Source organism: Populus trichocarpa, chromosome 6 (assembly GCF_000002775.5).
Source record: "Populus trichocarpa isolate Nisqually-1 chromosome 6, P.trichocarpa_v4.1, whole genome shotgun sequence".
Lineage (NCBI taxonomy): Eukaryota > Viridiplantae > Streptophyta > Magnoliopsida > Malpighiales > Salicaceae > Populus > Populus trichocarpa.
In genome coordinates, this window is record NC_037290.2 from 1,205,867 (window position 1) to 1,226,210 (window position 20,344).

Consider the following 20,344-nt stretch of genomic DNA (forward strand, 5'->3'; position numbering starts at 1 on the left):
ATATATTCTTACATCGACTCTCCTTAGATTGCACGTACTCGGATATTTTCATAGTATTTTGTAATCTTTTCTGCATGCTTTGTCCATCGACTAATTATATACATCGAGATGGAATTTGAAAAATGCCTAAGCTATGGAGCACAGGCACACACTACATGTCTACAGATGATCCCCTTGTACTGAGAAGAACGACATAGACAACTCGGCTCCTCGTCTTTCTCGTCCCAAACAACCACAAAGTCTTCTTTCAAAGTAAAATCTTGAACCTTAAATATCTATCGAGATTGTGCCTTCACCTTTTACTTTCAAGGAATAACATCAAGAACTTCAGCTTGGAACTTCTTGAAGATCTCGAAAGTAAGTATTGATTGTTGACGATTGTTTTTCAAATGGCGATGGAGACATCAAAGATGGTTTCCCTACTCCATGTGTTAAAATCGGCAAGAGCTTCTTCTTTTTCTCTATCCATTACTTAAGCTTCCTTGTGCGCTTCTCTGCAAACTCTTTCATTGTAGTTTTCTTCTTCACGTACTTCTCAAAAAAAATATTTTATGCTTGCCATCGTCACACAAGGACTGAATCCAGGCATTATCAATGGGATCATAACCTTTCACCATTTTCCATCAACAATCCTCAATTTTAGTTGGTTAGTTTTTTTAATCAAACCGAAAATACTCCCCCTTTTACTATTGATTTTAATTGGTTTAAACCATCTCTCCATCTCCAGGATCGATGACTAAATATCTTAATTGAACACATTAAAAAATAAATTAAAAAATCAAGCTTGTTATACAGTATAATTTTGCTCTTAATTTTTACATCTTATCTAATTTTTATATTTTAAAAAATAATTGATTAACTTGTCAAATTCATAGCCCGAATTATAAACTCAAATAAATTTAGTAAATTTTATTTTTTTGTAAGCTATGATTTATTTATTTAACATCGATCTATTTTTTCTAGCAAAACAAATATTAAAAACACCTTAATATAACTCATCTCATCATTGAAACCCAATGTCATTAAAATTGACCTTTTTGTTGTTAGAATGTGGTTTATCGAGAACTTTTACTCTTTTTCATTATTTTCTAGCAACCTTTTCTTTCTTTTTAAACTTAGAAATTGAAAAGAAAAAAAAATAAAGTTTTGAATCAAAATATAAAAATTTCAAACCAAAAGAACTAAAATAAAAGTGAAATAATTATGAAGGAAAAATAATTCCAAAAAGGCTACTGATGAACAACAACTAAAAAATTCCTTTCTTTTTGCCTCACTAATTTCCTCAAGATTTTAATTTTTTTCAAGCAATAAAATTGATATTTTTTAAAAAAATAAGCACTAACCCAATGTAAGCTTTTTCTTATTTATTTATTATTTATTGAGACAGCATGCTTCCTTTCTTTTTGGAAGATTTTTTTTCTTAGATACTTCAATTTTGTAAAATCTGAAAATAAAGAAGACAGCAAACTAATTTTTTACCCAAAATACTTTGAAAATATCTTAGACATCTTAATAAACTTATTTATGTCTTCAAAAAACTATCCTAAAACTCGAGATCAACCCGGAACAAAAAATTTTCTGGAACTCATTTTTGTTTTTTAAGCAATTTTAAAGTAAAAAACACCTAAGTTGAAATTTCCTCATCAAATAGAACCATTTGACACCAGAATCAACCATTTTAGTAATCAAAATCAATATCAACAATAATTTTCTCTCTATCATTGGAATTCGACAACTTTCTCTTTCCTCTCTCAAACCAAGCATTAAAAAATAAATTAACCATAATTTTTTTGAAACTTTAAAAATTAGAGGGACCCAATTGTTATAATTCATAAAGAATGAGGACTAAGTTGTACATTTTGCAAAAAAAAATTAAAACACCACTCATCTCCTCTGCATGTTTCATTTTAGTCCTCTTTCCTTCAATTGCACCCTTCCTTGACAATTGTAGCTAAATTAGGTCCTTAAAAGGCAAAATAAAAAAAATATTCATAGGCATGGTAAATCCATAATGCAAATGAGTATGAGTTTACAGTGCATGAAAGAACAATAATCCCAGACCTTTTAGTGTTTTAGGGGTGTTTGAGTGTGGTTGCGGTTGCGGTTGCGGTTGTTTTTCAAACTGTTTTTCATTGAAAAATACATCAAAATAATAGTTTTTTTATTTTTTAAAAATTATTTTTTGACATCATCTCAACAAAATGATCTGAAAACACCAAAAAAATATTAATTTGAAGCAAAGAAAAAAATAAATAAAATTTAATTTTTTTAAAAACAATGAGGAGGAGGAGGTGGTGATAGAGAATTTGGCAGACCCCTCAAAATATTTTGATAAAAATACAACTTGGTCCCTGTATTTTTTATTTTTTATTTTTGGATTTTAGTAAGTAAAAACCCTAGAAGTGCATAGCTTTCTTTCTTTCTTGGACCCGATTGCAAATAGGTATAACATCATTGCTGAACAAATGTTGATAGCCTACACTAACCAAAATTATTATTTTTTAATCATATAGTTTATATTGTTTTCGCTTTGAATCTTACCATGATTTATAAACCATCTTTCTCGATCATTTAAATTGTCTCAATTATAATTTTTTCCCCAATTTTCAACTATGAAAAAAAGAATAATACGATTAAATTGCAACATTTTGATTTTGTGTTTATAATAAGATTCAAATTGGAGTTTTTAGGATCAAAGTATGGTAATAGAACAAATTAAATAAAGATACGACTATTATTATTATTCCGTGAAGATACTTTTTTTTTTTTTTGGAAACAAGATAAAAACCATGTTACATACAAAAAAGAGAGAAATTATTCTCTTGTTGTAATAACATGAGATGCTTTTAATTGTCCAAAAATGAGACTGGGCTGCTTTTCAATCATATGGGCTTAGTTTTCATGTTGCTTTTCTGCAGTTTCTAGGCTTTGTGCTTTATGTATCTCATGGTTTCGGCCCATTTTCACTTACCAAGTTTTAAAGTTTTATTTTTCCAGATTAAAAAAAAAAAAAAAAAAAAGCTCTGGCGTGTTTTTGTTAGATAAATCGTTGAAAATAAGTCTTCCAATCTTTTATTTTTTTTATTATTAGGTTTTAATATTTTAGTTTTTAATAACAAATGAAACTTATATTATTTTAACCTCAAAATAGAATACGTATGGCAATGAATTTATACCTTAATCGGCGTTTAATTTCACATGAACCTCTCATAATAATATCTTTGATTTTTCTATACAGTCTTCTCCTTAGCTATGAACAAATTGTTTTAATGCCATAAAAAAAGTTTATTTATTTTATATTCTTACGAGCATTTTAGTCTTGACGTTGACCTCAGTTCGTTTTAGATCCCATCATAGATATTATAATAATTTGTATTTGTCCTCTAGCTATGGAAAGTAGCGTTTGGTCCATGGAACCTGCATACTGTTTTTATGTCGATTTTGGACTCTGTTGAAACCGTAAATAGTGCACAAGAATCCTCGTATGCGAGGTTAAGTTTATGTTTGATAATGAGATAAATGGTTTTTTTAAAAAAATATTTTTAAATTAAAAATATATTAAAATAATTTTTTTATTTTATTTTTTGTATTAACAAACATATTAAGATTATTAAAAAGTATTTATAAAATCATTAAATAAAAAACAATTTAAAATACACTTTGAAAAGCTGATTAAACTATGTTATCGAATTAATAAAACATAAATATACTATTGTTTTTTTGTACGATTTAAAAAAATCTATAAATTAAACCTTTTTAAATTCAAGTTTTTACTATTATTTAAGATGAAAAGCAAATTTAAGCACTGAAAAATTAAATAACTTTTAAAATTATAAAAAGTTCTAAAACATTATCAAAAGAAATCTAAAGCTAAAGAAATTTTTCTTTTAAAAAAGATGTCGGTTTACTTAAAGAGGGAAAAGGTGGTAGCTTGCTTCGTAGCAATGAAAAGAAGAGAGTGAAGCAATCGATGTGGGAAAAGATTAGTACTGCTGCTTCCTTCAACTCAAAGTATTGGTGAGTTCAAGGACGAGATGATTTATTGGAGATCCAAAAGGCTTGACGCAGAAAGAGGTAACTTTTTAATGATTTTATGGACCGATCATCACTTATTTAATTTTCTGATCATCACTTTAAATAAAATAATTTCTCTCAATATATAATCAATGTTCTGTGAAGCCCTAATTGGCAAACAAAATGTATAAAGTTTTTCTTTTTTGTTGAAAATAATTAAAAACCATGACCATATGGCATAAGCCATGCATGAGGCTCCTCCACAAAACCATGCTCTTCAAGATTGGTCAATATTTGTGTTCCCAATGGCTCTAGTCACAGCTCATGGCCAGGTCTGCCGACAACGGTTTTGGCTACAAATTCTTATAAGCTGTATTCAAAGGATCTCAATGGCCGGCATTCTTAAGATCCATGCATGCACTACGTACGTCTCTAAAAAATCATAGTTTTTTATTAGCTAATGTTTTTAAGAAGGGTTTTTTTAGTGATACCAATATAAAAGTATAGTACGTATCGATTATTCAAATATTTTTAAATAAATGATTGAGATGTATTCTTTTGCGCAAATCTTTTCAGATCCCACCATATATGATTATTATAATAATTTGTGTTTGTCATCTGGCCATTGAAAGATTATTTGAGCCATGAAAGATACAAACAACTATGTTGAGATTCCATGCTTATGTAAGGCTTAACCAAGACGATAAGTAGGTGGTTGGCATGGTAGCTAGGGTTTCCAAAAGTTGAAAGCACAAAATAAAGCCATTTAGGTATGGGCGAAGCTTCCTTCCACTCGAAGCTACTGGTAGGCAAGTTCATGAGATGGGCCTTCATCCCTTTAAATTTCTATTTATTTTATCATTTCATTCTATTTCAATGATGACTGCCACCTACCATATAATATGTTTTAAGAGTATTTTTTTTAATTAAAAATATATTAAAAAAATAATATCAGCATATTAAAACTATAAAAAAAACATTTAAAAACATTAATCTAATGTTTTTTTCAAATTAAAAAATACTTTAAAAAGAAAAAAGACGTGTGAAATTCACTTTAATGTACTGTAAAATGATCAAACATCTTACTTTTTTTTACATATAAAGCTAGCATGAGTAGATATTCAAGTAAAATAAAGTAGATGAGAGTGCCATAAAAAAAATAAAAAAAAATTAAGTCAAAATTAGCATCATTCATAAAGTTTGGTGGCTCCAATGGGTTACAAAGCTCAATTTCTGTGTCGAGACTGGTTAGTAAAGCAAAAAAATACCTTTGTTTTTTTTTTTGGGTGAAATAAGAAAAGGGCATCCTTTGTCACGTCAATCTCCCTTTATTAGTTAGAAAAGTACATTTTTCTGATAGTAAAAACCACGTTAAAATTTCTTTTTCTTTTTACGCCACTTATTTTTGTAAAAGTGCTTTTGCATTTGTCATGTTTTTTTATATCTAAATCTTTAAATTAAAAAATAATTTGGTATTATTTTAATTTATATTAAAAATGATAATAACTTGATAAATTTAAATGAATCATTAAATTTAATGACATAACTATAATAATAATGTATATAATGATAGTTGATCTAAAACCTGATTCAATTCAAGTTTTATTTTTAATTAGAGTGAATGTTGAATTGATTATTGAGACTCAGGTTGGTTAATTACTTAGATTTTTTAAAATTTTTATTTTAAAAAATATTATTTAAGATTTTTTACCCAAAATAATATTATTTTATAATATATATGAATTGACTCACTGGGCTGTGAATTGATATAACAAACTTGCATTTCAGATTCTAAATCAGATCTGAGCACAAAACACTTATTTAAAACGTGAGAGAATAGGAATCCCATATTTTTCATTGTGAATTACACAAGAATTTCACTCTTTTAATCATTAATATTAGTGTTTAGAGAGCAACTAATATAAATTTCGTAGTCGACAACTTTACATAATCTCATATATCAACAAATCACGAGAAGGAAGGGAACTGCTCAATTCAATGATTCTGTGATATTCATGGGAGAATTCTTATCGCCAAGTACAATGGTGGGATCATGACAGTCCACATTCCATTATCTAGATGGATCGTGCATGACCTAAATTTCTGACAGCGAAGCGTCATAATGTTTACAAACAGAAGCCATCGATCAGTTACTGTCAGAAATTAAAGAAAGCAAATAGAAAATGAAGGCAAAGGAGATGCTGAGATGCACTATCACTATATATACAAATAGCAATGATTATGGAAGCTTTAAAATCCCTTATATTAATTTATTAAAAATCTTAACATCTCTTGTAATAAAAGATTGTTCCCACATGATCACCAACCTTATTCTATCACATAAAATCTTTATAACGAAGGAAGAAGACCCAATATGCAGCCAAAACTGACCCCAACATTTCAACATAGACAACTAGCTAGCTAGACAAGGTTATGACATGAGCATAAGTAATGCAATTGTTTAATTTGATCAGATCGACACCATACTACTGACCAAATGCTTAAAGCAATATCGACATTCTAGATGCTTTCACATGATTGTGCATGACGAGGGATTATCTTCACAGACATATTCACATCTGCACACATAGTAACCGCTTCTTTGGCAACCACAGCCGCCGCCGCTGCCAGCCCAACTATCATACACTGGCCTTCCATAAGCTTCATAACATGGGGGTGCTGGCCTAGCATTGTCATGATAACACGGGCCTCCACTAATCCCATGGTAGCATTCAGCACAACATGTCCTTGGGTGGACTGGTTCCGGAGCTTTAGGTGGTGGTGGTCGTGTCGGGTTTGGAGCTGGGATTGGGGCGGGTGCTGGCCTCCTATAGTCATGATAACACGGGCCTCCACTAATCCCATGGTAGCATTCATCACAACATGTCCTTGGGTGGACTGGTTCCGGAGCTTTAGGTGGTGGTGCCGGGTTTGGAGCTGGGATTAGGAAGGGTGCTGGCCTCCTATGGTCATGATAACATGGGCCTCCACTAATCCCATGGTAGCATTCAGCACAACATGTCCTTCGGTGGACTGGTGCCGGTTTCTCTGGTTCTTTGGGTTTCTCTGGTTCTTTGGGTTTCTCCGGTTCTTTGGGTTTCTCTGGTTCTTTGGGCTTCTCCGGTTCTTTGGGATTCTCCGGTTGCTTAGGCTTTTCAGGTTCTTTCGGCTTCTCCGGTTCTTTAGGTTTAGATGGTGGTGCTTTGGGTTTCTCTGGAACCTTGATCTCAATGCTCTGGACAGCTTCACCTCCTTTACAGATTATCTTTTCCTTGATCTTTTCAGGACTGCAACATACCACAGTGATGGTCACTGTGCCTGCCTTCTTGTCATATATCTGGTTCTGAATTTCTCTTGTTCACAATCCACAAAAACAACTTAGCCACTTTCCTTTCATCTTAAAACTGCTCAAACTAAGTTATTATACATGGAGAAGGAGGCACTCACGAGGGATTCTACACAGTACTTTCTTGATTTTCTTGTGGCATTTCTTACATTCAAGGTCAACCTTGATCACCATTATTGTGACTTTCTGCAATACGAGCACATAAAAACAAGGACATTCTAAGCCAAGAAGAATATTGAAAGGACTGGAACACTTTCTGACATGGAAGGATATTGATCAGTAAAGATAATGAACAAGAAGATGAGGTCCATAGGGCCAAAAACAAGGACCACAACACATAAAAAGAAGAAAAACCCAGATGAATGGACTAAATAAAAGATAAATCTAAACCAATAAAAGAAGAAGAAGGAAAATGTATCAAAATCTCCACATCCATCCATGCACATACCTTTTCAGCCATGGTTTTGTCGAAGCTTTGATCTGGACCTGATGAGATGATAGAATTGAGAGCAGAGTGAAGGAACAGACCAGAGGGTGAGAGGGAGATATAGAGGCTTCTAAAATTAAGATTGATCACAACTTAAGTAGTAGAAGTGTGAGACCAAAGTTTAAATACCGTGCATCTAGAGGCCAATAAGAAGAGAACACATGGGATTGGGTGTTGAGCTTGACGTCATATTGTCGTTTTCTTTTTTATTGCTGACCCTCCAAACCTGCGTATGCAAGCGCTGGCTTTGATGGACACATCTCACCTTCAATTTTGTTAATCATTTCGAAGGCTGTTGTGCATCCTACGGTGCATTAGTTCAGTCATGTCAATAAATGAGCCATGCAAACCCCATGACAACCGTACACGTGTCCCAAAAAAATTCACCATAAAAAATTAAAAATCTTCAATTAATATTTCCATATCTCATGTTAAAAGAATTTAGCCGGTGTTTGATTGTTGTTTCCTGATAAAAACATAGAAAACTTGAATTATAAATTTATTTTAAAATTATTACAAAAAACAATTTTATTTTATATTCTTATTTTTATCCTCCGTTCTACACTAACAACACATAATTTGAAGAGGTATTATAATTCTAATTAACGAGCTCCTCTGTTTCAAAATTTGGATTTATAAAGTAACATAAGAACACATATCTCTTTAACAACTTGTCCAAATTGGATTAATTTTTTATGATACATGTAAGGTAATTAGTTGTATTTTTTAATAAAAAGATAATTAGAACAAAAATAATTAATAAGTTGTGATATTTGTATTACTCTCTCTTGTATTTATATTTTTTCTAAAAGTACATCTTATAAAATAATTAATAAATTATTACTAATTCCCATCATCACCATGGAATACTTCATATAATCTAAACGACAAAAATCTGTATAATTATATATATAATGATATGAAAACCAGAAATTAGAAACCCAAGTCGTTAAGCAAGTAGCTCACCGTTTTATCTCATCACTTTAACCATAAAGGTGCTAGGACATAAAGAAGAAAGTTAACAAATTGTGGGCCCAGAAGTTGCGTCCATGAGTGCCGACTTTGAAAGCTGAGGCAGGTTTAACTAATCGTTTGAAATTACGGTCAACTGTATTTTTTAAAATTTTAATTTTTTAATATATATATATATATTTGATTGTTTTGATATACTGGTACAAGAATAAATCTTGAAAAATAAAAATTATATGTTTTATTTTAATATATTTTCAATAATGTTAGTGTTTAGAGAGCAACTAATATAAATTTCGTAGTCGGCAACTTTACATAATCTCATATCAACAAATCAGGAGAAGGAAGGGAACTGCTCATTCATGGTAGAATTCTTATCGCCAAGTACGATGATGGGATCATGACAGTCCACATTCCATTATCTAGATGGATCATGCATGACCTAAATTTCTGACAGCGAAGCTTGATAACGTTTACAAAACAAAAACCATCGATCAGTTACTGTCAGAAATTAAAGAAAGCAAATGGAAAGTGAATGGAAGGGAGATGCTGAGATGCACCATCACTGTATATACAAATAGCAATGATTATGGAAGCTTTAAAATCTCCCTTATATTAATTTATTAAAAATCTTAACATCTCTTGTAATAAAATATTGTGCCCACATCACCAACCTTATTGTATCACATAAAATCTCTAAAACGAAGGAAGAAGACCCAATATGCAGCCAAAACTGACTAGCTAGACAAGGTTATGACATGAGCATGAGCAATGCTATTGTTTAATTTGATCATATCGACACGATACTACTGTCCAAATCCAGTGATTTTTGGTGGAAATCGGCTTAAGGCAATATCGACATTCTAGATGCTTTCACATGATTGTGCATGACGAGGGATTATCTTCACAGACATATTCACATCTGCACACATAGTAACCGCTTCTTTGGCAACCACAGCCGCCGCCGCCGCCGCCACCCCAATTATCATACACTGGCCTTCCATAAGCTTCATAACTCGGGGGTGCTGGCCTACCATAGTCATGATAACATGGGCCTCCACTAATCCCATGGTAGCATTCAGCACAACATGTCCTTGGGGGGACTGGTTCCGGAGCTTTAGGTGGTGGTGGTGCCGGGTTTGGAGCTGGGTTTGGGGCCGGTTCTTTGGGTTTTGGTGTTTCAACAATAAGCGCTTTAGGCTTCTCCGGTTCTTTGGGTTTCTCCGGTTCTTTGGGCTTCTCCGGTTCTTTGGGTTTCTCCGGTTCTTTGGGCTTCTCCGGTTCTTTGGGTTTCTCCGGTTCTTTGGGCTTCTCTGGTTCTTTGGGTTTCTCCGGTTCTTTGGGCTTCTCTGGTTGCTTAGGCTTCTCAGGTTCTTTCGGCTTCTCCGGTTCTTTGGGTTTCTCTGGTGCTGCTTTGGGATTCTCTGGTGCTTTGGGTTTCTCTGGAACCTTGATCTCAATGCTCTTGACAGCTTCACCTCCTTTACAGACTATCTTTTCCTTGATCTTTTCAGGACTGCAACATACCACAGTGATGGTCACTGTGCCTGCCTTCTTGTCATATATCTGGTTCTGAATTTCTCTTGTTCACAATCCACAAAAATTAACCACTTAGCCACTTTCATTTCATCTTGAAACAGCTCAAACTAAGTTATAATACATGGAGAAGCTAGGAGGCACTCACGAGGGATTCTACACAGTACTTTCTTGATTTTCTTGTGGCATTTCTCGCATTCAAGGTCAACCTTCATCACCATTATTGTGACTTTCTGCAATAGGAGCACATAAAAACAAGGACAAAATTTCTAAGCCAGGAAGAATATTGAAAGGACTGGAACACTTTCTGACATGGAAGGATATTGATCAGTAAAGATAATGAAAAAGAAGATGAGGTCCGTAGGGCCAAAAACAAGGACCACCGCATAAAAAGAATAAAAACCCAGACGAATGGGCTAAATAAAAGATAAATCGAAACCAAGAAAAGAAGAAGAAGGAAATATATCAAAATCTCCACATCCATCCATGCACATACCTTTTCAGCCATGGTTTTGTCCAAGCCTTGATCTGAGCCTGATGAGATGATAGAATTGAGAGCAGAGTGAAGGAACGGACCAGAGGGTCAGAGGGAGATTGAGATACGAAAAGGAGGCTTATAAAATGAAGATTGATCACAACTTAAGTAGTAGAAGTGTGGGGACATAGTTTAAATACCGCGCATCTAGTAGGCAATAAGAAGAGAACACGTGGCATTGGGTGTTGAGCTTGACGTAATATTGTCGTTTCATTTTTAATTGCTGACCCTCCGATCATGCACATGCATGTGCTGGCTTTGATGGACACATCTCACCTTCAATTTTGTTAATCATTTCGAAGGTTGTAGTGCATCCTACGGCGCATTAGTTTAGTCATGTCAATAAATGAGCCATGCAACCCCCATGACAACCGTACACGTGTCCCCAAAAAACTCCCCTCATAAAATTAAAAATCTTCAATTAATATTTCCATATCTCATGTGTAAAAGAATTTAGAAAACATGAATTATTGTATTTATTATTTTACCATGAATATGAGAAATGAGAAATTAGAAACCCAAGTCGTAAAGCAAGTAGCTCATCGTTTTATCTTATCCCTATGTGTGGATATAAAGAAGAAAGTTAACAAATTGTGGGCCCAGAAGTTGCGTCCATGAGTGCCAACTTTGAAAGCTGAGGCAGGTTTAACTAACCGTTTGAAATTGCGTTCAACTGCTTTTTAAAAAAAAACATTTATTTTTAAATTTTTATTTTATATATCTTTAGATTATTTTACGATGGCATGAAGAATAAATTCAAAAAAAAATTCAAAAAACAATCCCAGCAAAATCATTATTGCTTTCCAGAATTGTTGAGAGGAATCACATGAATCTAATTTGAAGTTTGGGCCTCTACTCTGCAGGTCATGAAAGTAGAGAATCCAAGGAAAGCCATGTGCCAGTCCATTATCTATGTTTTCTGAATGACAAACTGGGTTTCATTAACACTGAGCTTAGCCCATGTTTCACAGGGCATATTAATCAGCCCATCACTTCCATGGCTATACCAGGACTGGCTAAGAAGCCCGGAGGCTAAAACAGGCCTGCAAGCAACACATATTGCTTTGCTCCGGGTCAAATATTATTCTTTCTAGTAGAAAGAATGAATAAATATGTTTTTTTTATTATGTTTTTTAATTTAAAAAATTCTTATTTTAAACAAAAAAAAACTTTATATATTCATCCAATTAAATAAATTGAAAATTTGATTGTATAACCATAGTTGATGTAGAATCTGGCTCGAACCAAGTTTTATATTATTGGAGTGACTGTTCGCTCGATTAACCTAGATGATGAGACTCAACTTGATAAATTACTTGGATTTTTTAAATGTGTATTAAAAATAACATTTTTAGACTTTTTTTTAACCAAAACAATATCATTTTATGATATATCTGGATTGATATATGATAAACTTTCTAACCCATTAAACATTTATTTACAACGTGAGAGAATAGGAATCCCATATATTGACCCGAAGGAGATGCTGATTGATAACGTTTACAAACAAAAGCCATCGACCAGTTACTGTCAGAAATTAAAGAAAGCAAATAGAAAGTGAATGGAAAGGAGATGACCATCACTATATATATACAAATAGCAGTGATTATGGAAGCTTTAAAATCCCTTATATTAATTTATTAAAAATCTTAACAACTCTTGTAATAAAATATTGTTCCCACATGATCACCAACCTTATTGTATCACATAAAATCTTTATAACGAAGGAAGAAGACCCAATATGCAGCCAAAACTGACTAGCTAGACAAGGTTATGACATGAGCATGGGTAATGCTATTGTTTAATTTGATCATATCGACACGATACTACTGTCCAAATCCAGTGATTTTAGGTGGAGATCGGCTTAAAGCATCGACATTCTTGATGCTTTCACATGATTGTGCATGACGAGGGATTATCTTCACAAACATATTCACATCGGCACGCATAGTAACCGCTTCTTTGGCAACCACAGCCGCCGCTGCCACCCCAACTATCATGCACTGGCCTTCCATAAATTTCATAACTTGGGGGTGCCGGCCTACCATAGTCATGATAACATGGGCCTCCACTAATCCCTCGGTAGCATTCAGCACAACATGTCATTGGGTGGACTGGTTCAACAATAAGCGCTTTCGGCTTGTCTGGTCCTTTGAGCTTGCTATCGCTATCAACTGTTGGTGGAGGCTTGTCCGGTTGTTTGCTTGGTGCTTTGGGTTTCTCCGGTTCTTTGGGTTTCTCCGGTTCTTTAGGTTTAGCTGGTGGTTCTTTGGGTTTCTCTGGAACCTTGATCTCAATGCTCTTGACAGCTTCACCTCCTTTACAGACTATCTTTTCCTTGATCTTTTCAGGACTGCAACATACCACAGTGATGGTCACTGTGCCTGCCTTCTTGTCATATATCTGGTTCTGAATTTCTCTTGTTCACAATCCACAAAAATTAACAACTTAGCAACTTTCCTTTCATCTTAAAACAGCTCAAACTAAGTTATAATACATGGAGAAAGAGGCACTCACGAGGGATTCTACACAGTACTTTCTTGATTTTCTTGTGGCATTTCTCACATTCAAGGTCAACCTTCATCACCATTGTTGTGACTTTCTGCAATACGAGCACATAAAAACAAGGACATTCTAAGCCACGAAGAATATTGAAAGGACTGGAACACTTTCTGACATGGAAGGATATTGATCAGTAAAGATAATGAACAAGAAGATGAGGTCCATAGGGCCAAAAACAATGACCACCGCATAAAAAGAAGAAAAACCCAAATGAATGGGCTAAATAAAAGATAAATCTAAACCAAGAAAAGAAGGAGGAGGAAATATATCAAAATCCACACATCCATCCATGCACATACCTTTTCAGCCATGGTTTTGTCGAAGCTTCGATCTGAACCTGATGAGATGATAGAATTAGAGCAGAGTGAAGGAACGGAACAGAGGGTGAGAGGAAGATTGAGATACCAAAAAGAGGCTTTTAAAAATTAAGATTGATCACAACTTAAGTCGTAGAAGGGTGCGACCATGGTTTAAATACCGTGCATCAAGAGGCCAATAAGAAGAGAACACGTGGGATTGTTAAGCCTGACGTAATATTGTCGTTGCATTTTTAATTGCTGACCCTCCAATCATGCACATGCATGTGCTGGCTTTGATGGACACATCTCACCTTCTATTTTGTTAATCATGTCGAAGGTTGTGGTGCATCCGACGGTGCATTAGTTTACTCAAGTCAATAAATGAGCCATGCAACCCCCATGACAACCGTACACGTGTCCCCAAAAAATTCCCCTCATAAAATTAAAAATCTTCAATTAATATTTCCATATCTCATGTGTAAAAGAATTTAGCCGGCGTTTGATTGTTGTTTCCTGAAAAAAATAAAAAAAAAGTGAAGATAATTAATAAAAATACATTGAGGAGGCATAGAAAACTTGAATCATTGTATTTATTTTTTTGAAAGTATATAAATTTATTTTAAAACTATCACAAAAACAATTTTATTTTATATTCTTATTTTTATCCTCCGTCCTGCACTAACACAAATACAATGATTCATGTTCTCTAACGATACATTAGGGATGGCTACCTCCTCATCCCTATGTGTGGACATCGAGAAGAAAGTTAACAAATTGTGGGTCCATAAGTTGCGTCCGCCAACTTTCTTCTTCAATTCTCCTTCTTTTTTTAATTAATGTCGGTGATGGCCAATAGATCCTAGAGTTGATTATTAAGTAAATTTTTATTTATTTATTTTGAAATTTATAAAACTTGAATAGTTGATTTGTAAAACATAAATTTAGTATCTGATTAATTAAGTTATATTTTTCGGAGTTTAAAATTGCATTGAACTGTGTTTTTTTTATAAATTTAATTTTTATTTTATATATTTTTAAGTTATTTTGATATTTAAGAGTAAAAAATAAATCTTAAAATAATAACACGGAAGAAAACATCCAAAAGGACAAAATGCGAGGACTTTGCAAAGGATAAGAGAGCATAAAAAACAAAGAGCAGGTAGTAACAAGCCATCAACATTGACTGAAAATACTAGCTACGCACAAACAAAGTCGTGCATCATCCAGACGAAACACAACAGCAGTGCTAAGGTCCATCATGACCACTGGATTTGAATCCAATGTTTGATCTTGGACGTTGACTCAAACCATCGGTCTTCTGAACTTTATTTCCCTTTACATGATTGTGCATGGCGCCGAGGGATTTTGCCATCCAGGTCATGAAAGTAGAGAATCCAAGGAAAGCCATGGACCAAACCATTATCCATTATCTATGTATTAATTAGCCCATCACTTACATGGCTATACCTGGACTGGCTAGAAGCCCAGAGGCTACAACAGGGCTGCAAGTAACACCTTATGCAGTTTATACCGGCTATCACTTTACTAGGGGTTAGATATTATTTTTTATATATAAAAAATAAATATATAGTTTTTTCATTATATCTTTTAATGTAAGAAATTCTGATTATGAACCTATATATATATTTAATTAAATAAATTGAGAATTATTTGTATCAATAAAAAAAAATCAGTAACAACAACTAAAGACTAAACTTGAAGAATTAAGAGATAAATATAGGTTAATATATTTAATCTAGTAACATGAACCATGTACGTGGTTGTGTTTGATAACTTTATTTATTAGATTTAATTTTTTATTTAATTAAACAATAATATAAATTAACACATATTAAAATAATTAAATAAAATAAAAAAAATATTTTACAGGATTGCACAAATTATAAAAAAATATTATCATTTTATAAAAATACCACCAAAAAAAACTAAATAAACAAGTTAATTGCGGTTGATTTTTTATTATTATTAAAGCATGTCGCTTTATTATTTAAAATAATGATGTTGACCCAGGAATAGACCGAGTGAATGAAATTATCAATAACATAGTCGGAATAAACGAGTTTAGTCACATCAAATCATCAATATTTTGTTTTTGAAAGACTTGACATCTTTAAATCAAAAATTTTATGAATCAACCAATAGGGTATAATTAACAACCATTCCTTCCGTACAAGTCAATGGAGATAATCCGAAACCCCTTCAAAATTTCCATGGCTTCCTTACATTTTCATTGACAGCTCGCTAACCTATCCCATGGTAGCATTCTTCTTCTGTCATCCCCAGCACTTAATTAATGTGTAAAGGAGGATAGAAAAGAAACGAGTCAAATAACGTCAACCAGTGATAATATATCTCCAGATTAAGAGAGCTTTACATGGCTCCACATATATAAAACTATGTATACATCATGAAAAGGAAATTGGTCTTCGATTATTATGTATGTTGATAAAGGGATCATTCTTCTCTCCAAGTACAATACTGATTTATAGAATAATAATCCAAATTTCACTATCTGGTTTGGATCAGGCATGGCTGAGCTTGCACCATTTTTTCCAGGAAACAAGCATGCTCACGTTTACACCACAGAAGCAATCAAACGATATTCAAGGATTGAAGAAAGCAATTGAAAGTGAAAGAAACGGAGGTGAACGCACCAGCACCATCACCATCACCATGGAAAATGGAACCTTTTGCTTTTATTTGCAATAATTGTAAGTACTTACGTGACCCTACAATAATATTTATACATCTCACCAACCTTGCTGACCATATTGTCCACTCACATAAGATGGTCTCTTTGCGTAAAATCTTATAAATTATATGAGTTTATTTATAAGGTTTTATGGAATGGAAAATATATTATCAATTAATTAACAAAATTTGCATCGGGATAATACCATAGCCAGTCTTTACACGTCCAGCGAAACATGGTGCTTAATGACTGTGTCCAAGGGGAAGCAAATTGGAACCCCAACTTGAATGTTTTTCGTGATTGGTTTGAAGATTTAAGATAGTGAAAAGAGTCTCTCTTTGAAGACTTTGTTTGAAAAATGATTAAGATCTATTTGGGGTTTTTATTTTATTATATTGTGGATGGATAGCTAGTGTGGCCCTTTTTTTTTAATGAAGTTACGGAAGTGAGATTTTGGGTTTTTATTTTATTATTTTGAGCATGGTTAGGAATATGGCCACCACGAAGATGTAACCCGTGTTCTTAAAATTAAAAATATATCTTGATATTTTTTATTTGGAAACACAAGTCACACCGCTATGTATTTCAAATAATAATTTTTAGTTCATTTTATTTTTATACATAGATTAAAAGATTTTATTTTAAAAAAAATATATATTTTTAAAAAATTAGTTTGTTTTATGTATTTTTAGATAGTTTTAATATAATGATATCAAAAATAATTTTGATGTTGTTTCTGGGCATTTCATCCGGCAAAAAAATTGACTAGAGAATTGATGGAGAGGGGGTTTTTTTAAACAAATAATAGCACTTTGGAAGAAAGCATCCGAAGGGACAAAATCCAAGGACTATGTACAAGGATAAGGTAGTAAAGCCTCACATATTTGCTGACCGAACATGTAACAAGCCATCAACAATGGAAAAAACTGTGACCGTGGACGTGAAAATATATACTAGCTAGGCACAAAGTCGTGCATCATCTATATGAAAGAGATCAAAACAACAGCAGCATCACCAAAGGGATATGATATTATAAACACAACAACAATACTAAGGCCCATCATGACCACTCGATTTGAATCCAATGGTTGATGTTGGGCGTTGACTCAAACCATCGGTCTTCTGAACTTAATTTCCCTTTACATGATTGTGCATGGCGCCGAGGGATAGTACTCTTCACAGACATATGCACTTCTACACACATAGTAACCCCTACTTCGGCAACTACAGCATCCATCTCCCCATTTATCACACTCTGACCTTCTACAAGGTACAGGACAATATGGAGGTACTGTTGGCATACAAAAGTGATGACAACATGGGCCTCGGCGGCATTTTTCACAACATGGGCATGTTGGAGGTGGAGGTGGAGGTGGAGGTGGTGGAGGTGGAGGTGGAGGTGGAGGTGGTGGAGGTGGTGGTGGAGGAGGAGGTGGTGGAGGTGGTGGTGGAGGTGGTGGTGGTGGTGGAGGTATAACAATGCACTTGACAGTTCGACCTCCTTTGCAGTATATTTTTTTCATGATCTTCTCAGGACAGCAACACACCACAGTGATTGTCACCGTGTTTTTCTTCTTGTCATATGTCTGGTTCTGGATTTCTCTTGTTCGTTAATTAACATCATCAAATCCACAAAACTTAGTCACTTCCTTTGGTAATAAAAACAACTCAAACCTAGAACTGTTTTTAAAGAGAAAAAAGAAAGACTCACGAGGGATAGCACACAGTACTCTCTTGATTTTCTTGTGGCATTTTTCGCATCCAAGGTCAACCACCTTAATCACCATCGTTGTGACTTTCTGTAACAGTACTAGTTAGTGCATTTCATATAGGACCTCACCATGATTAATCCCAATAGAAAACATAAAAAAACGTCGTCATGATAAATTTATAGACAGAAAGATTGGAGGAACTCAAAACATGTTCGTCTGACATGGAAGAATCCGCTGTAGAGATTATCAAGAACTTGTACGTAGGACCTCCACATAAAAAGAAGAAAAGGCCAAAGAGGATGCATTAAAAGATAAATTAACACACACAAATATATTTATCATACCTTTTCCACCATGGTTTTGTGTATGCTTTGATCCGATGAGACGATGGAAATATTGAGAGTATATATATAGAGGTGGGGGGAGGGGGTTAATTTAATTAAGATAAATACATCTGAGACATGTGAGGCTTTAATTTAATTGTTCTTGCATTTTTAGACCAATAAGATGAGGAAATGTGGACTTGGGAGTGGAAACTTGATGCAACCATCGTAAATTTCGTCGTGCTGACCCAACAATCTTTCATCAGCAAGAGATGGTTTTGATGTGCACATCTGATCACCTTCTATTTTGTTAGTCAATTCAAAGGTTAAGCTAAAGGATCGATAGCCAGGGTTAAAGAAATTGATACTAACATTTATTTTTTTAAAAAATTATTTTTCTTAATGTATTAGGTTACTATAAAGGATTGTTTCTTAAAATTACTCAAAATAAAAAATCATTCTATGAATAAAATGGTTCGAAATATCTATACCATGAAAAAAAAAATCAATATAAAATAAGGGTGTTTAAAAAAACCAACCCGTTTATAATATTTTTATTATCTAACTTGACCCAACCTGTTAATGTCAGATTATATAGATATTATAGATGATAACAAGTTAAAAAATTTAAGAAATAGATATCACGGGTAAGGAAATTAAACTAGCATGTATATCCTATAAAAATAAACTTAAATATTTGTTGTTATATGTCTTGTTATTTATTTATTTTTATTTTTTTGCAATTGATTCTTTCATTTGAATTAATTGATTCAGTTGATGTATTAAGCCTAAATTATTTGTTAAAACTCATAACAAAATTTTAAGCTAATTTATTGAGCATAAATCTTAGTTCTAATTAAACTCAATTAATTCATAAAAATTAGCAACATAACTTAATTTGTAAATATATATAATATTCATAAAATATTTAACCTAGCCATATATATCTTATGACTCGATCGGGTATAAATAAAAAATAAATAGGTGAAATTTACAAAACATTAACAATTGTGTTGGAAATATCAAACATACTTCACCGAATCACGAGATGCATGTCTGCGCGCTGTCGCGGGCTTAAAAAACAAATATATTTAATAGTATTATAATTGTGAACCAGCGCTAGATAAGTAATAGAAACTAAATGTATGATAGATCCAATATTTTATGACGGAAAAAAAAAAGTTGTGTTGGTGATTAAAACTTAGAGACTGAACAAAATGATTTGTAGCAATCCACAGTGTTTTGGGAGGAAAGATACAGTGTTTTCGCCACATGATTTAGCTTTTCTGTTAATAAAAAGCAAAAAAAATTATAAAGCTAAATTTTCTACCAACTTAATATTAAAAAAAAAACCAACAAAGATAATTTTGGAAGGAAAAAAACCCATGAGGAAAAACATTGTAGCAATTGACAATGTTTTGTGAGGAAAACTACAGTGATTTCCCCAATAAAATAAAATTAAAAACCATTTAGAGAAATACTGTAATAATCTATAGTGTTTTGTGAGAAAAACTACAACACTTTCCTCATATGATTTAGCTTTATTGTAATTATAATTCTTAACCAACTTAATATTAAAGAAAAATGGACAAAGATAATTTTGAAAAAAATAATAAAAAAATAATATGGGAAAACACTGCAATAATTCAAAGTGTTTTAAAGAAAAAACAATTATAAAGCTAAATTCTTAATCAGCTTAATATTAAAAAAATCAAATCGACAGAGACAATTCTAGAAAAAAAAATATTAAAAAAAACACAAAAAAAAGGAAAAAAAATCATGTTGGAAACACTGTAGCAATTCATAGTGTTTTGTGATGAAAGCTACAGTGCTTCCCCACATGATTTA

At 33.0% G+C, this 20,344-nt stretch overlaps 3 protein-coding genes and 1 long non-coding RNA gene across 18 annotated transcripts in view; 1 reads left to right on the forward strand and 3 right to left on the reverse strand.

The window, feature by feature from the left end:
- LOC112328007 (uncharacterized) overlaps positions 1-13,917 on the reverse strand; it is a 77,238-nt gene extending 63,321 nt beyond the window's left edge. Inside the window, exons 1-4 of one of the 13 annotated variants that reach the window (XR_008059434.1) lie at positions 13,749-13,907; positions 13,405-13,555; positions 12,582-13,304; positions 6,251-6,341 (exon numbers count right to left, since the gene is read on the reverse strand). Coding sequence is in view for 10 of the 13 variants with exons in the window: in XM_052453700.1 (XP_052309660.1) it covers positions 9,690-10,396; positions 13,405-13,555; positions 13,749-13,760 (870 nt within the window). In the remaining 3 variants the exon portion in view is untranslated. Of the gene's footprint in view, positions 1-6,250; positions 6,342-9,386; positions 10,397-10,500; positions 10,586-10,848; positions 11,016-12,493; positions 13,305-13,404; positions 13,556-13,748 lie in introns of those variants that run through there. The other 12 variants (XR_008059432.1, XM_024603809.2, XM_052453707.1 and 9 more) reach the window with 12 other exon arrangements.
- Positions 1-18,656, reverse strand: part of LOC18099767 (uncharacterized) — a 53,538-nt gene extending 34,882 nt beyond the window's left edge. For 2 of the 3 annotated variants that reach the window (XR_008059436.1, XM_052453720.1), the window contains exons 1-3: positions 18,518-18,655; positions 18,173-18,260; positions 17,718-18,061 (exon numbers count right to left, since the gene is read on the reverse strand). Coding sequence is in view for 2 of the 3 variants with exons in the window: in XM_052453720.1 (XP_052309680.1) it covers positions 17,718-18,061; positions 18,173-18,260; positions 18,518-18,529 (444 nt within the window). In the remaining variant the exon portion in view is untranslated. Of the gene's footprint in view, positions 1-17,717; positions 18,062-18,172; positions 18,261-18,517 lie in introns of all 3 variants that reach the window. The other variant, XM_006380855.3, reaches the window with a different exon arrangement.
- LOC18099765 (pollen-specific leucine-rich repeat extensin-like protein 2) lies at positions 6,251-7,959 on the reverse strand. Its single transcript, XM_024603802.2, has 3 exons — positions 7,809-7,959; positions 7,462-7,546; positions 6,251-7,365 (listed from the first exon to the last, which is right to left on the reverse strand). The coding sequence occupies exons 1-3, from the start codon at positions 7,818-7,820 to the stop codon at positions 6,545-6,547; spliced, it is 918 nt and encodes a 305-aa protein (XP_024459570.1). The 5' UTR covers positions 7,821-7,959; the 3' UTR covers positions 6,251-6,544.
- Positions 10,561-13,703, forward strand: LOC127905444 (uncharacterized). The gene is made up of 2 exons (XR_008059437.1): positions 10,561-10,708; positions 13,609-13,703. It is a non-coding gene; the product is annotated as an uncharacterized LOC127905444 (long non-coding RNA).
- Positions 18,657-20,344: the final 1,688 nt, after the last annotated feature.

Bases quoted from the DNA above. Each gene is read 5' to 3' on its own strand.
- LOC18099765 (XM_024603802.2), bottom strand. The intron at 7,366-7,461 runs GTGAGTGCCTCC...TGTGAACAAGAG, and splicing joins AGTACTGTGTAGAATCCCTC to AAATTCAGAACCAGATATAT.